General features: G+C 40.5%; 1 protein-coding gene across 2 annotated transcripts in view; it reads left to right on the top strand.

Annotated features, from left to right (window-relative positions):
- The window catches only part of ANKRD13A (ankyrin repeat domain 13A), a 32,617-nt gene extending 19,627 nt beyond the window's left edge, over positions 1–12,990 (top strand). For both annotated transcript variants that reach the window (XM_036904061.2, XM_036904062.2), the window contains 8 exons: positions 133–214; positions 1,135–1,196; positions 1,924–2,054; positions 2,508–2,665; positions 3,318–3,431; positions 8,502–8,662; positions 10,183–10,250; positions 10,973–12,990. In XM_036904061.2, the coding sequence (XP_036759956.1) occupies positions 133–214; positions 1,135–1,196; positions 1,924–2,054; positions 2,508–2,665; positions 3,318–3,431; positions 8,502–8,662; positions 10,183–10,250; positions 10,973–11,168 (972 nt within the window). In that variant the 3' untranslated portion in view covers positions 11,169–12,990. The remainder of the gene's footprint in view (positions 1–132; positions 215–1,134; positions 1,197–1,923; positions 2,055–2,507; positions 2,666–3,317; positions 3,432–8,501; positions 8,663–10,182; positions 10,251–10,972) is intronic.
- Positions 12,991–14,879: the final 1,889 nt, after the last annotated feature.

The following is a 14,879-nucleotide window of genomic DNA, read 5'->3' as shown; positions in this document are numbered from 1 at the left end:
GATTGTTAACCATTTCTCATTTTTATTTTGCTGGCATTTTTTTTTTTGCTTCAGCATTCTTGCTCTTGCTATGTTTATCTTATGAGTTTTGATCCCCTGTGTCACTGTTTTCTTTTGCACACGTCTCTCAAGGTTTACACAGTAAACAATGTGAGTGTGATAACCAAAATACGGACAGAACATCTGACTGAGGAAGAGAAAAAGAGATACAAAGGTAATCTTCCTTGACTTCTTTTTGGCCACGAGAGAGCCTTTGTTGGCCCTGCTAAGTTTGGGAGTTACTGTGATTGGGTCATGCTGATCCTAACCCTAACTTCCCTTTTATAAACATTTCATTAGTCTGACTCATTCTTGGAGGTATTTCCCCATAGTTGGCTTCAGCTATAATTAAAGCCATTCTCGAGGGCTTGATTATGTGTTATGAGCAATTGTTGGGTTCCTTCAAAAAAGTAGACAAGGATATTGGAGACTATTTGTCATGGAATAAGTGATTTAGTCCAGACTGTCATGATGAAACATTTGTACAGAACTTGGGCTCTGAGCTAAAACCTTTCTAGTATGTGGCTGCCAAATCCCAGCTCTGTCAGTGGCAGTTCTGTGGTCTTGTGGTTACCTGCCCTCCACCTCAGTTTCCTCAGTAGTGAATGGAGGTGCTGCCAGAACTTCCTTAGAGTTATTGGGGGGATTAGATGAGTTATTTTATGTGACCCTTTAGGACAGGACATGCTGTATGTGGTAGGCATAAAGTAATTGTTAACTGCCAACACCAACACCACTATTACTGTTACTCCAGTTTGACAAATGAGGAAACTGAGTCCCAGGACACATGGGTATTGACGAGCCAAGGTGAGACTGGAATCCAGATCTGGCTCACTCCCAAAGCTAAATAAACTCTTTCTACTTTTCTGCTTTAATTATTATAACTGTTGTTTATCTAGAGATCCTAGGAAAAAAAGTGTCCTGTAAAGGACAAATTAACTGATGGTTATTGTGAATGATTTTATCAGCCTGTCCATAAATGGATTTCCTAATGTAGGTAGATTGGATCAGAAACTTTAAAATAGGATGAGAATCTTTTTCTGTAGTCATAAGGAAGGTGTAATATTAGACATTAAACTTCTGCCCCCTCTGTAGCGGACAGGAACCCACTGGAATCTTTGCTGGGAACTGTGGAACACCAGTTTGGTGCTCAAGGGGTAAGTTGAAACAACAAGCTCTCAGCACGGTTCAAAGAAAGGAGATGACTTTTCTGAGCTTGTGATGGTGTTTACAGAACCCCAAACAGGCCACTCTTTTTGAAAAGGCTAAAGAGCATTCCCAAGCTGGAATTCAAGATATTCTTGAGGAAAGAATTCAATGAGTGTGTCTCTAAAAATAAAGATTTTAGAGTGGGGTGTGATTATAAATAAGATGCTTTCTCATGTTATGAACTACAACTTCTCTGTAAAACTGGAACTTTAGAAGCATTCGGGACTTTACATTTTAACAGAGTACCTTAATGAGCATTTTTGGACTTGATTCTCACAATTACTACATGAAGTTAGTACAGTAGGTATCACCGAGGGTCAGAAAATATGTCACAAGCTAGAGAAATACAGAGCTGGACTTAAACCCCAAGTCTTCCAGATCTCAGGTGCTTTCAGATATTTCTCTCTTTCTTTTCTATAATCAGGAGATAAAAAATGCAAAGGAGAGTGGACAAATGTTTTGAAATGGAGAAATCCATTAGACTTGCCATGTAGTTTGGTAACACCTTTGTCAATTTTCTTGTTCTGTGCAGTAACTTAGTAAAAAAAGAGTTAATGACTAGAACTTCCTGATGTGTAGCTGGCTAACATATTCACCTCAGAGACTGAGTGCCCGTAGGCCTCCACTATGAGCATCACTTGGCATTTCTGATTCCCCTGAGTTCTGGCTCGGCAGGACCTCACCACAGAATGTGCCACTGCCAACAACCCCACAGCCATCACGCCTGATGAGTACTTTAATGAAGAGTTTGATCTGAAAGACAGGGACATCGGAAGGCCAAAGGAGCTGATGATTAGAACACAAAAGTAAGACACAGTGGCTACTTTCAACTTAGATTCTTGTTTGGAAGTCGTGTACAATTATTATTCTGTCCCCTTCCTTTAAAAATAATGTTTAAGTTACTTTATCTGATAAAAGCTAGCAGTGGATTGCCCATCTTATTAGCCCTTCTCAAAACAGAATGTAGACTGCTAAGAATTCTGGGTGGTCTGTGCCAGCTGTCAGTTTCTTCATGCTTGCTGTCAGTTCAGGCTGTTGTAGGGGGGGTGGTTAGAGTGCAAGCCATTTCGCAATTGCCAGATTTCTGGGCAATCGGAATTCTTCCTGGCTCTACTCCTTCCACAGCCTGAATTAAGAGACATCAGATAACAGGGAAGACTGGAGTAAGGAAGCTGGTGGTCTAGCCTACTGCATACAAGTAACTCATCTTCCGTGCACGGTGGAGATGGCCTCAGTCTTGTCTTGGTCAAATCCTGCAGGTTTAAAGCAACGCTGTGGATGTGTGAGGAGTTTCCCCTCTCTCTCGTGGAACAGGTCATTCCCATCATTGATCTAATGGCCCCAACTAGTGCTCATTTTGCAAGACTGAGAGATTTCATCAAACTGGAATTCCCACCTGGATTTCCCATCAAAATAGGTATCGTTAAATAAACCACAGGAGCACTTGTAGGTTCTGCCCATTTTTGTGGGTGGCAGAATGTGCTTCAGGAAATTTGAGCACTTGAGGCAAAAGTGGCATGCAGTACATGTAAAGGAGGTCACAATTATCCTCAAGCTTAATTTGATTTAAAGAGGTGTCGTGATTCTTGGTTCATTTTGCGTATCCAAAATAGACTTCCTAACCATTAGTTCTATTTACAGATGGTGCTGACACCTGTAAAAAGGCATAAAAATGTGACACATTCTTTGTTTTACTCTCAAACCTTACTTAAGTGAGGCTTTAAGCTACTGCTAGTTTTTGAGGAAGTTAATTTATACTACGATCCTTTAGTAACATAACCATATACAATGCATATTTCTTGTGAGAAACTGAAAGTTTGGATAGTTTTATATTCATGACACATTCGTGAATCCTGGCTTGATCACTTATTTACTCACTGTAATCTAGGTAAAGTTGCCTACCCTCTGAAACTCAGTTTTCCCATCTGTGTATTGAGGTGGTTGTTTTGATCAAATGAAGTCATACTTCTGGAAAGTATTTGGAATAGTCCTAGCATAGTAAGCACTCAATAAATGATGGCATTATTATTCTTAGTAAAGTTTACTTATAAAAGCTTTTATTTTGTTAGAAATTCCCTTGTTTCATGTCTTAAATGCACGGATTACGTTTGGAAATGTTAATGGCTGTAGCACTGCTGAAGAAACTGTATCTCAAAATGTGGAAGGGACCCAGGCTGATTCAGGTAAAAAAAAAGTTGGGTTTTGTAATTAAAAAAAAAAAATTCATACATTCCATCATACTGCAAATTCAGCTTGACATCAGAGTATCTTATGAAGTAGCTATCTGTGTTGAATGAAAGTTTTAGATCAAGTGAAAAACAAGAGAATATGTATGATCTAACTTTTTTTTAAAAAGCGTATTTTTTTAATGGCTATGTTTTTTTTTAAATTAAAGCATCATTGATATACAATCTCCTAAGGTTCTTCACATGAACAACATTGTGGTTAGTAAGATGCTATAGAGTCATTACTTGTCTTCTCCATGCTGTACTGCCTTCCCCGTGACCGACCTATATTGTGATTGTGAATTACAGTTCTCCTTAATCCCCTTCTGCCTCCCTCCCCAAACCCCCCTTTGGTAACCACTAGTCCCTTCTCGGAGTCTGTGAGTCTGCTGCTGTTTTATTCCTTCAGTTTTGCTTTGTTATACTCCAGAAATGAGTGAAGTCGTTTGGTACTTGTCTTTCTCCGCCTGGCTTATTTCACTGAGCATAATGTCCCCCAGCTCCATCCATGTTGTTGCAAATGGTAGGATTTGTGTCTTTCTTATGGCTGAATAGTATTCTTTTGTGTATATGTACATCTTCTTTATCCATTCCTCTATTGATGGACACTTAGGGTGCTTCCATATCTTGGACACTTAGGGTGCTTCCATATCTTGGCTGTTGTAAATAGTGCTGTGATAAACATAGGGGTACATATATCTTTTTGAATTAGGGATCTGTTTTCTTTGGGTAAATTCCTAGGATTGGAATTATTGGGTCAAATGGTATTTCTATTTTTAGTTTTTGACAATCTTCCATGTTGCTTTCCACAACAATTGAACTAATTAACATTCCCACCAGCAGTGTAGGAGGGTTCCCCTTCCTCCACATCCTCACCAGCATTTGTTGTTTCTTGTTTTTTCCATGTTGGCCATCCTAACTGGTGTGAGGTGGTATCTCATTGTGGTGTTAATTTGCATTTCCCTGATGATTAGCGATATGGAGCACATAGAAAAACCATATTCTTAAAAAACTTTATTGAAGTATATTGTGTGTACAGTAAAATGCTCCCATTTTAAGTGTGACATTCAGTGCATTTTGACATGTGTATATACCCATGTAACCACCACCATGATCAAGATGTACAGCATTGCTGTCATCCTCCCAAATTTCCTCAGGCTCCTTTGCCATCAGTCCAATTAATATTTTGGATGCTATTGTAAATGGATTTATTTTCTTAATTTTACTTCCCAGTTTCTCATTGCTAGTGTATAGAAATATAATTAAAATTTTTTTCAGTTTTTTTTTTTTTTTTGTGCGTGTGGTAAAACAGTGTTCTGTCTTAGGCTAGTTGAAGGGTACACAGGCGTTTGTTTCATTATTCTCATTTTTATTTTAAGTTTACAGGTATTTCATATACTTTTTAATGTTAACTATATTTCATAAAAAAGAAAAAATAAAAAGATGCAATGATGTGACTATATATATACACACATGCTCACACCCACAAATATGCATCACATTCCTCAATGGCCACACAAAAGTAAACACTGGTTACCTCTGGAATTTAGAAAATAAATGCTCTAGGGGGAGAAAGCTTTACTTTTCATTTTTCAGTCTTCAGTATTTTTTTTCTTAAGACTATGAATTAATTTTATTATTTAAAAAAATCAAGGCAAAAACAGAAAGGCAATATTCTGGATACTTCCCTGTCAAAACTGTCCTTCCTCAAAATCTCTCACATAGTAAACTGCTGATTTTAATAATTTTAATCCTTTAAAAAAGTTTTTTAAATTTTGCTATCATTAATATATAATTACATGCGCAACATTGTGGTCATTAGATACCTCCAATTATCAAGTCCCCACCACATAGCTCATATCACAGTCACTGCCATCAGTGTAGTAAGATGCTATAGAGTTACTACTTGTCTTATCTGTGCTATAATGCCTTCCCCATGCCCCACCCCTACACCTTATGTGTGGTAATCATAATGCCCCTTAATTCCCTTATCCCATTATCCCTCCCTTCCCTGCCCCCAAGTCCCTTTCCCTTTGGTAACTGTTAGTCCATTCTTGGGTTCTGTGAGTCTGCTGCTGTTTTGTTCCTTCAGTTTTTGCTTTTTTCTTATACTCCACAGATAAGTGAATCATTTGGTACTTGTCTTTCTCCACCTGGCTTGTTTCACTGAGCATAATACCCTCTAGCAACATCCATGTTGTTGCAGATGGTAGGATTTTTCTTCTTATGACTGAATAATATTCCATTGTGTATATGTACCACATCTTCTTTATCCATTCATCTACTGATGGACACTTAGGTTGCTTCCATTTCTTGGCTATTGTAAATAGTGCTGCGATAAACATAGGGGTACATATGTCTTTTTCAAACTGGGCTGATGCATTCATAGGGTAAATTCCTAGAAGTGGAATTCCTGGGTCAAATGGTATTTCTATTTTTAGTTTTTTGAGAACCTCCATACTGCTTTCCACAATGGTTGCACTAGTTTACATTCCCACCAGCAGTGTAGGAGGGTTCCCCTTTCTCCACAACCTCGCCAGCATTTGTTGTCGTTTGTCTTTTGGATGGTGGCCATCCTAACTGATGTGAGATGACATCTCATTGTGGTTTTAATTTACATTTCTCTGATGATTAGCTATGTGGAGCATCTTTTCATGTGCCTGTTGGCCATCTGTATTTCTTCTTTGGAGAAGTATCTGTTCAGATCCTCTGCCCATTTTTTAATTGGATTATTTGCTTTTTGTTTGTTGAGGTGTGTGAGCTCTGTGTACATTTTGGATGTCAACCCCTTATTGGATATGTCATTTATGAATATATTCTCCCATACTGTAGGACGCCTTTTTGTTCTACTGATAGTGTCCTTTGCTGTAGAGAAGCTTTTTAGTTTGATGTCTCCCCTTGCCATGGGAGATATGTTCATGAAGAAGTTGCTCATGTTTATATTCAAGAGAGTTTTGCCTATCTTTTCTTCTAAGAGTTTTATGGTTTCATGACTTACATTCAGGTCTTTGATTTATTTCGAGTTTACTTTTGTGTATGGGGTTAGACAGTGATCCAGTTTCATTCTCTTACATGTAGCTGTCCAGCTTTGCCAGCACCAGCTATTGAAGAGGCTGTCATTTCCCCATTGTATATCCATGGCTCCTTTATCATATATTAATTGACCGTGTATGCTTGGGTTAATATCTGGACACTCTATTCTGTTCCACTGGTCTATGGGTCTGTTCTTGTGCCATTACCAAATTGTCTTGATTACTGTGGCTTTGTAGTAGAGCTTGAATTTGGGAAGCGAGATCCTCCCTGCTTTATTCTTCCTTCTCAGGATTGCTTTGGCTATTTGGGGTCTTTTGTGGTTCCATGTGAATTTTAGAACTATTTGTTCCAGTTCGTTGAAGAATGCTGTCAGTATTTTGATAGGGATTGCATTGAACCTGTATATTGCTTTTGGCAGAATAGCCATTTTGACAATATTAATTCTTCCTAGCCAAGAGCATGGGATGAGTTTCCATGTTAGTATCCTCTTTAATTTCTCTTAAGGATGTTGTAGTTTTCAGGGTATAGGTCTTTCACTTCCTTGGTTAGGTTTATTCCTAGGTATTTTATTCTTTTTGATGCAATTGTGAATTGAATTGTTTTCCTGGTTTCTCTTTCTACTAGTTCATCATTAGTGTATAGGAAAGCCACAGATTTCTGTGTATTAATTTTGTATCCTGCAACTTTGCTGAATTCAAATATTAGTTCTAGTAGTTTTGGAGTGGATTCTTTAGGGGTTTTTATGTTGCAAATAGTGACAGTTTGACTTCTTCCTTATCCATCTGGATGCCTTTTCTTTCTTTGTGTTGTCTGATTGCCATGGTTAGGACCTCCGGTACTATGTTGAATAATAGCTGGGAGAGTCATCCTTGTCTTGTTCCCGATCTTAGAGGAAAAGCTTTCAGCTTCTCACTGTTAAGGATGATGTTGGCTGTGGGTTTGTCATATATGGCCTTTATTATGTCGAGGTACTTGCCCTCTATACCCATTTTGTTGAGAGTTTTTATCATGAATGGATGTTGAATTTTGTTGAATACATTTTCAGCATCTATGGAGATGGTCATGTGGTTTTTTCCCTTGTTTTTGATGTGGTGGTTGATGTTGATGGATGTTCAAATGTTGTACCATCCTTGCATCCCTGGGATGAATCCCACTTGATCATGGTGTATGATTCTCTTGATGTATTTTTGAATTCGGTTTGCTAATACTTTGTTGAGTATTTTTGCATCTATGTTCATCAGGTCTGTAGTTTTCTTTTTTTGTGGTGTCTTTCCTTGTTTTTGGTATTAGAGTGATGCTTGCTTCATAGAATGAGTTTCCCCTTTTTGGAAAACTTTAAGGAGAATGGGTGTTATGTCTTTAAATGTCTGATAAAATTCAGCGGTGAATCCATCTGGTCCGGAAGTTTTGTTTTTGGGTAGTTTTTTGATTACCGATTCAATTTCACTGCTAATAACTGTTCTGTTTAGATTTTCTGTTTCTTCCCTGGTCAGTCTTGGAAGGTTGTATTTTTCTAGAATGTTGTCCATTTCTTCTAGGTTATCCAGTTTGTTAGCATATAGTTTTTCATAGTATTCTCTCATTATTCTTTGTATTTCTGTGATGTCCTTCGTGATTTTTCCTTTCTCATTTCTGATTCTGTTTATGTGTGTAGATTCTCTTTTTCTCTTAATAAGTCTGGCTAGGGGTTTATCTATTTTGTTTATTTTCTCAAAGAACCAGATCTAGGTTTCATTGATTTTTTTTCCTATTGTTTTATTCTTTTCAATTTTATGTATTTCTTCTTTGATCTTTATTATGTCCCTCCTTCTGCTGACTTTGGGCCTCGTTTATTCTTCTTTTTCCAGTTTCAATAATTATGAATTTAGACTATTCATTAATCCTTTTTTTTTTTTTTTTTTTACTTAAAATGTTTTTATAAATTTTAAATGCTGTATTTGAAGTGGAAATTATTTTACTGACTCAAGCAACTGAACTGCCACCTCTGGGTTTCAGCTTCCCCTGTCACAGATTTTGAGGTAGATCAGTCTGTGTTTGAAATTCCTGAATCTTACCACGTTCAAGACAACGGCAGAAACATGCACTTGCAAGATGAAGATTACGAGATAATGCAGTTTGCCATCCAGCAGAGCCTGCTGGAGTCCGGCAGCAGCCAGGTGGGTTTGTCAGGGTGAACGGCAGTGGGGGGGGGCTTTCCCTCCCGCTTGGCCTCAGTGTTGAGCTAACCTGAGAGGCTCGTGCTACCTAACAAGCTTGGCGTATCTGTGGTATTTACAGACATCACTGTATGTGGTACACCCAGTCTTTTACAGAAGCTTATCATAGGAGGCATCTGTGTAGCCCCCGTCAGCACCACCCACAGGATGCCTCCCTTTCCTTTTCCTGATGTGCACGCAGGTGAAAAGCCATGTAATATTCTGGAGTGTGCAATATAATTTTCTAGTACTGAAACAGTCAATTCATGCTAGTTTATAGCATCACATTTTTCTGGAATATTAGCTGTGTTGACAGTCTCATAGGAAGGTATGTGGATCTTAATCCCTACTTCTTGCCCAAGGAAGGCCGATCATCATAGTGTGGTTCTGTAGTGAGTATGTGATGAAGATGGTGGTTGATTCTTGATTAATTTTTTTTTATACTCAAATGTTTTATTCTGTTGAGTCTAGCTAAAAATAGAGCTATGGGTAGGTGAGAACAGCATAAAAAGTTGCCTTTGTCTTTTGTGGCTCTTCCTTCAGGCCTCATCTGCTCGTGACAGTCAGGGTTTAAGGTCCTCTTCTTCTGTCCACTCCCCCAGCCTCTCCCTCCTGTGGCTTCCTGGCCCTTGGAGGGTGGGCCTGCATCTTCTCCACTGCTCTTTGGTGTGATATGGGCTCCTGGCTGTTCATTGGTTTCTTCTTTCCTTCCATCATTCACTCAGCAGAGTGCCTGCTTTGTGCCAGGTGTTGGGAATCCTTCAGTGAAGCAGCCCCAGCCCAAATGAGCTGCAAAGCCTTGAGAATGGTCCCTACATTCCAGTGTCCCTTTGGCTCATATTTTTGGCATTCTGGTTTTATTCTTGAGTTTCAGAGGTTGGGTAATGGAGACCCCCATGCCCTCCACTTTCCATAGACCCATTCGTAGAGCTGTTCAGTTTTCTGAGGCTATTGGGCCAAGGACCAGACCCCAAACTTGGCATATTCCCTTTGGGAGACCTCCTGAGAGAAGACCTGGCCCCTGGACATCATTGTTAGGCCAGGATGCTTTTCCTTTCCTATGGAAATGAACATGTTCCCCCCCAACCTTCCAACCTCCCCACAGTATCTGCATAAACTGTGTTGGGCATAAATTTTACAAAGGGTAGTAGCCAAAGTCAAAGATGACAAATACTGAATTATGTATTCTAATCTTGCTCTAAAAGAATTACCTGCTTTGTTCCTTTAAACTTTGCCCAAGGTTAGCTGTTTTCAGTAGACTGACTCTGTGTCAAGTACAGTAGGTTGTGGCTGTTAATCAGGGTAGGGCACCATATACTAACCAGCATGTAGGTGTCAGTTTTGATATAACCAAAGCCCCTGTTTTGCACACAGCACTATCAGTAGTGGGTATGTAAATACTGCTAGTTTGTTCTTGCTGTTTTCATTTATCAGTACAACACCTATAGGAGGTATTCATCCATCACATTTGTCTTTTCTAGGAACTTTCAGGACCAGCTCCAAATGGGGGAATCAGCCACACACACACCTATGATGCCCAGTACGAGAGGTAATTGATGAGACTCTTGGTGGTTAAACCAAGGTTGACACAGGCACTTAGTGCCAGCATCATGCCTGGTCGAGAGGCTTGATGAAGTGTCGGCTTTCCTGCTTCCTCCTGTGTCAGTTACTCATTGTGAGAGCCCTAAACGCTTGGTAGCTGAGTCTCTGGGAACAGGTGACACAACTGCTGACTAGTTCAGAGGCTAGTGCCCGTGGCAGAAAGGCACTTAAGAAATGTTTTCTTATTAGCCTGAGCCTCTACAAAGAACATATGATCACACAGGGTCTAGATGCCCTCAGTGGGAAGTTTATACAACTTGAAGGATGAGAAGACTTTGGCAAAGAGCTACTGGGATGATTAGATTATCTAATTTTTAAAACAGAGGACCAGAAAGATCCATTTTATGAAGCATTTTCATATGCTTTAGATACATGAGAACCCATTGAAGAACTTGGGTTTTGCTTTAAAATAGATCCCAGTTGAGTTCCTAGCCTTGTTACTGAGTAGCTGGTGATCTTGGGCAGGTTTCTTAACCTCTCTGAGCCTTGGGTTTCTTACCTGTGCCCAGCACCTGCATCCCCCATCTGTGGGATTGAAGGGCAGCATGCCCACAGAGTGCATGTAAAAGGCCTGATATAGCACGTGCTTGGCAAGCAGCAAAGAAATGTAGTTGTTGCTGTGATAATGACGGTAATCATTTTCTTTCTTCCCATCTTTTTCCAACCCAGGGCCATCCAGGAGAGCCTTCTCACCAGCTCGGAGACCCTGTGCCCTGGTGCTGCCAGTGAGATGAACCGTTTTGATAGCGACTTGCAGCTGGCCATGGAGCTCTCAGCCAAGGAGCTGGAGGAACGGGAGCTCCAGCTCCGGGAGGAGGAGGCGGAGCTCCAGCAAGTCTTACAGTTATCGCTCACTGAGAAATAGACCCCTGCCCATGGGCTGCATGCCAGCACGGTGTCACCAGTGCCCCGGGGCCGAGGGACTGCACTTCGCATGTACGCAGCAGATGCAGCTGCCCCCGTCTTCGTGCCCAAGTGCAGAACCAGGGACTCCAGGCCCATCCATCGTGCTCCCTGGTGGCAGGGCTGGGGACTGGCAGGCCCCATCTCCAGGCTAAGGGGAGGGGAGCATCATCACTTTCCATTAGGTATATTGGCTTGCAGGTCACATTTTTACTACCAGCTTTAGACAAAAACCCCAAACCCTGCAGGTTTGTAGATTAATTTTTATCAAGGAGTGATAACAAAACAAGTTATTGCAGAGTCAGGGTGCTTTTATATATGAGAGCAGCAGCCTTTTTAGAGTGTGGTTCCTGAGAATCTATGACACTTCTTTACAGCTCACCAAAGAAATGGATGATCCACGTCACCTACTCCTTCATTTTTACCTTTACCCAGGGTTTCTAGGACAGTTACCACTAGTCCTCCTTCTCTACCTTGATCCTTTCCCTCCACCCCCAGCTAAAGTTAAAGAGGAGAGATGTACAGGATCTATTTTACATTAGGGTTAACTATTTGCATCAAATTAAGATATACAAATGACCACAGATGTTGCCTTAGCCTTAAAAATGACTAATAGTTTCAAACCACCTCACTCCGCTTTTTGAGGGATCTGATTTGAATGTGTAAAGGCAGTTCCTTTGAGAGCAGGACCCTCCAGGCTAAATTCAAGGCAGCTAATCCCGGCCCTGAAGGAGCAGCTAGGAGAACCTGAGGCTTGTTCTCAAAGCAGCAGGCAGGCTGGCCAAAAATACCAAACAGCATAGAACCAAACCAAGTTGTGTGTTCCATGCCTTCTCTGGTGAAATATTTCCATGCAGAAGCCTGGGAAGACCCCACTGCATGCCCTAGGCTCACTTGAGAGGAAAGAGTAGACTTGAAATTAGAAAGGGAGCTACAAGCAGAACTCAGTAGCTCTGTAATTAAAAGGGAAAAATGATTCCTCATTGCTTTTTAGAGTTCAGATCAACATCTTTCTGGATAAATATATTTTTTAACAGAATCTTTTTATTATTTTTAAAAGATAAAAATGACCACTCCCATCAGTAGCAATATAAGGTTATGATACACATTTTAACCAGATTTTCTCAGGCCTTTTTTGGATACCTTTAGTAGTTAACTATTTTATCCAATCCTTCTGTAAATAGCCATTGCACAACATATGGAACCCTGGGGAACACAGCCTGAGGGTCCCTCACTCCAGCCGTGTGTCCTTCCCCACAGGCTGCACTGAAATAACCTGGTAAACAATATTCTCTGTTTTGCATCTGTTTGCTATCTGTTGAGCTCCTTTAGGGATGGGAAGAAAAATAAATTAGCATACAGTCAGTGTTGCCAGTAAAATTGCTCCTAGTCAAGGAATTGTGCTTGATTCCATATAATCATCTGCCTTTTCTCGTCATGGTCTGACCAAAATTCCTTCTCTGCACACAGGCCAGTGTACACAGCATCACGTTTGTTTCAGATACATAGCTTGGCATTGTTTACTCAGTGTTTACCTTAAGTAAAGACACTTGAGAATTTGGGAATGGTGGCAGTTAGGCCACATTGTTTACCAGTGAGAATCATAGGTGATTTATGTTTTTGTATTCTATTGTTCTGCTTCCCAATGTCTTTGACTTTCTTCCCAGGAAGTCAGTTAAAAAGGGACTGAGCATTATGTCAGCCTGTCTGAGCATTTTTCATGTGTTCATTCCCTCAAAATGCAAATAAAGATTGCTTCCTTAGAGGGTAGGGTGCTCATACAATATCCTAGACAGCCTGTGTCTTTTCTTTTCACATTGTTTTTCTAGTCCCTGAATGTACACACACTTCCATGTGATGTGACTGGAAGATTAAGAATGTCCTCACAGTACTCACTAGTATGTTTCAGAGGTGGCAGGCTCCACTCAGCCCTCCTGCCCCTCACAGGGTCCTCAAGCCCCGTGTCACTTGTTACAAATGGAAAATGAAAGCCAACCAGGGCCAGGGTCACTCCGAGGCCTCTGCAGCCCTCCTGGAGGTGGACTGGCTCCCGTGGAGGGAGAGGGAGGGAAGCCAAGCCAACATCTCGTGGCCCTTGTGACTGAATGTGCTCCCCCTTTGAAGCCCAACTGCTTGGTGAGGCTGTTCTTAAGTAGTTCTGGCAGTATCAGGGCTTCCAGACTTAATTCTACACCTAAACATGTTGTTAAAACAAAAAGGGCAGTGACAGTAAAAAATGTTTGGGTCCCAGAAATGAGTCCTTGGTATTTTTCCTCTTTTCAGGAGATGTGCTTTTAGGGGAAAATAAGTAGTGATACTTTGAGCCAGTGGGGCACTATGAAAAAAGTTAACTCTTTTTAGGTCAAGACATATAGTAAATATGGACTATTTAAAAAACTAACAGCTTATCTTTAGGTTCATTAAAGCTTGGTTGGTAGCAGCAGCAAGCCTGAATCAAGCAAGTTCTGCATGTAAGACACTGCAAAGCAAGCAAAGTTCCTAAGACACTTTGCTCCATAAAAAAGCTTAGCACACAGTACATAATGTGAGGTGTTGATGAAGCTAATCTGCTGTAAATAATGACAGGAAAAGACCATAACCTTCAGTTTAGTGCCAGTTTCATGTGGCTCACAGATGACAGCAGAGACAGCAAGTTGGACTACAGCAACTTCAAATGACTGTTCGCAGTGCAGCAAGTGATGGAATTCAAAGTCCAAGCTAGACCCATGGCTAGAATTATGTGTGGATTTAAGATTGAGGTCCAGCTGGAAAAAAATGTCACAAACTAATGAGATATCCAGGGTCTCTAAATCTCAAGCAGCACTTGGAGATTTATTAATCTCAATTTTAACAAAAGTTAGTACTAGTGTTTGCTAACATAACTGGTGTAAATTAACTGAATATGTCCATTTTGGTATATGGTAGGTATTCTGAGTGCAGTTGTTTGTGAAGTCTAGGCTTCAGCTCCTGCCTCCTCCCATACTCCCAAAGATGGTCAGAAAAATCCACTTGAAAGTACTAGTCGATGAGTCTGGTGCATGAAAGTTTCTAGTAGTCTCTTTCCCAGAATTTATGTTTCTATCTTTACTCACCTCTCTGTAATAAGCATCCTTCTATAAAGATGATTCTTCTACCTTGAAAGCTCATACTGAAAAGATGGTAACATTAGAATGAGATGTAGGCTGGGTTTTGGGTTTGTCCATGGAATAACTTGTAAGGTTATTTGAGAAAAATGGAACATGATCCTACTGTAACCTGACTAGAGAATACTGAGCAAACAGCAGGTCACAAGGCTTATGAGCCTGGCAAGTTTTTACTGTGTCCTTTTAAAATCCTAAAAATGGCAATTTTTTAGGCAGCATATCAAAGCATGGCATTCCACATGAGGTGGGGATGTGTATTCATGGGACATAAGTCTCAGTGCTACTCAAAACCCCCCTCTCTTCCTTCTAGTCAATAACCATGGACTCCTGTGGGACAGGCCAACTGTGCAGATCCCAACTTCACTTGTGTTAGTTTTCATGTCATGGGATCTTTACCATAATTAAGAAAGATAAAATGTGTATATCACCATTTTACAGATGAGAAAACTGAGGCTCTTTTGAGAAGTTAAACCAATTTGTAACTCGTGCTGGGATGAGAATCCAGGTCTTCTGACCCCTGGCCCAGACAG

Source organism: Manis pentadactyla, chromosome 14, assembly GCF_030020395.1.
Source record: "Manis pentadactyla isolate mManPen7 chromosome 14, mManPen7.hap1, whole genome shotgun sequence".
In the NCBI taxonomy this organism is placed as follows: domain Eukaryota; kingdom Metazoa; phylum Chordata; class Mammalia; order Pholidota; family Manidae; genus Manis; species Manis pentadactyla.
The sequence above is the reverse complement of the archived record's forward strand: the minus strand, read 5'-3'. Positions and strand labels throughout refer to the sequence as shown.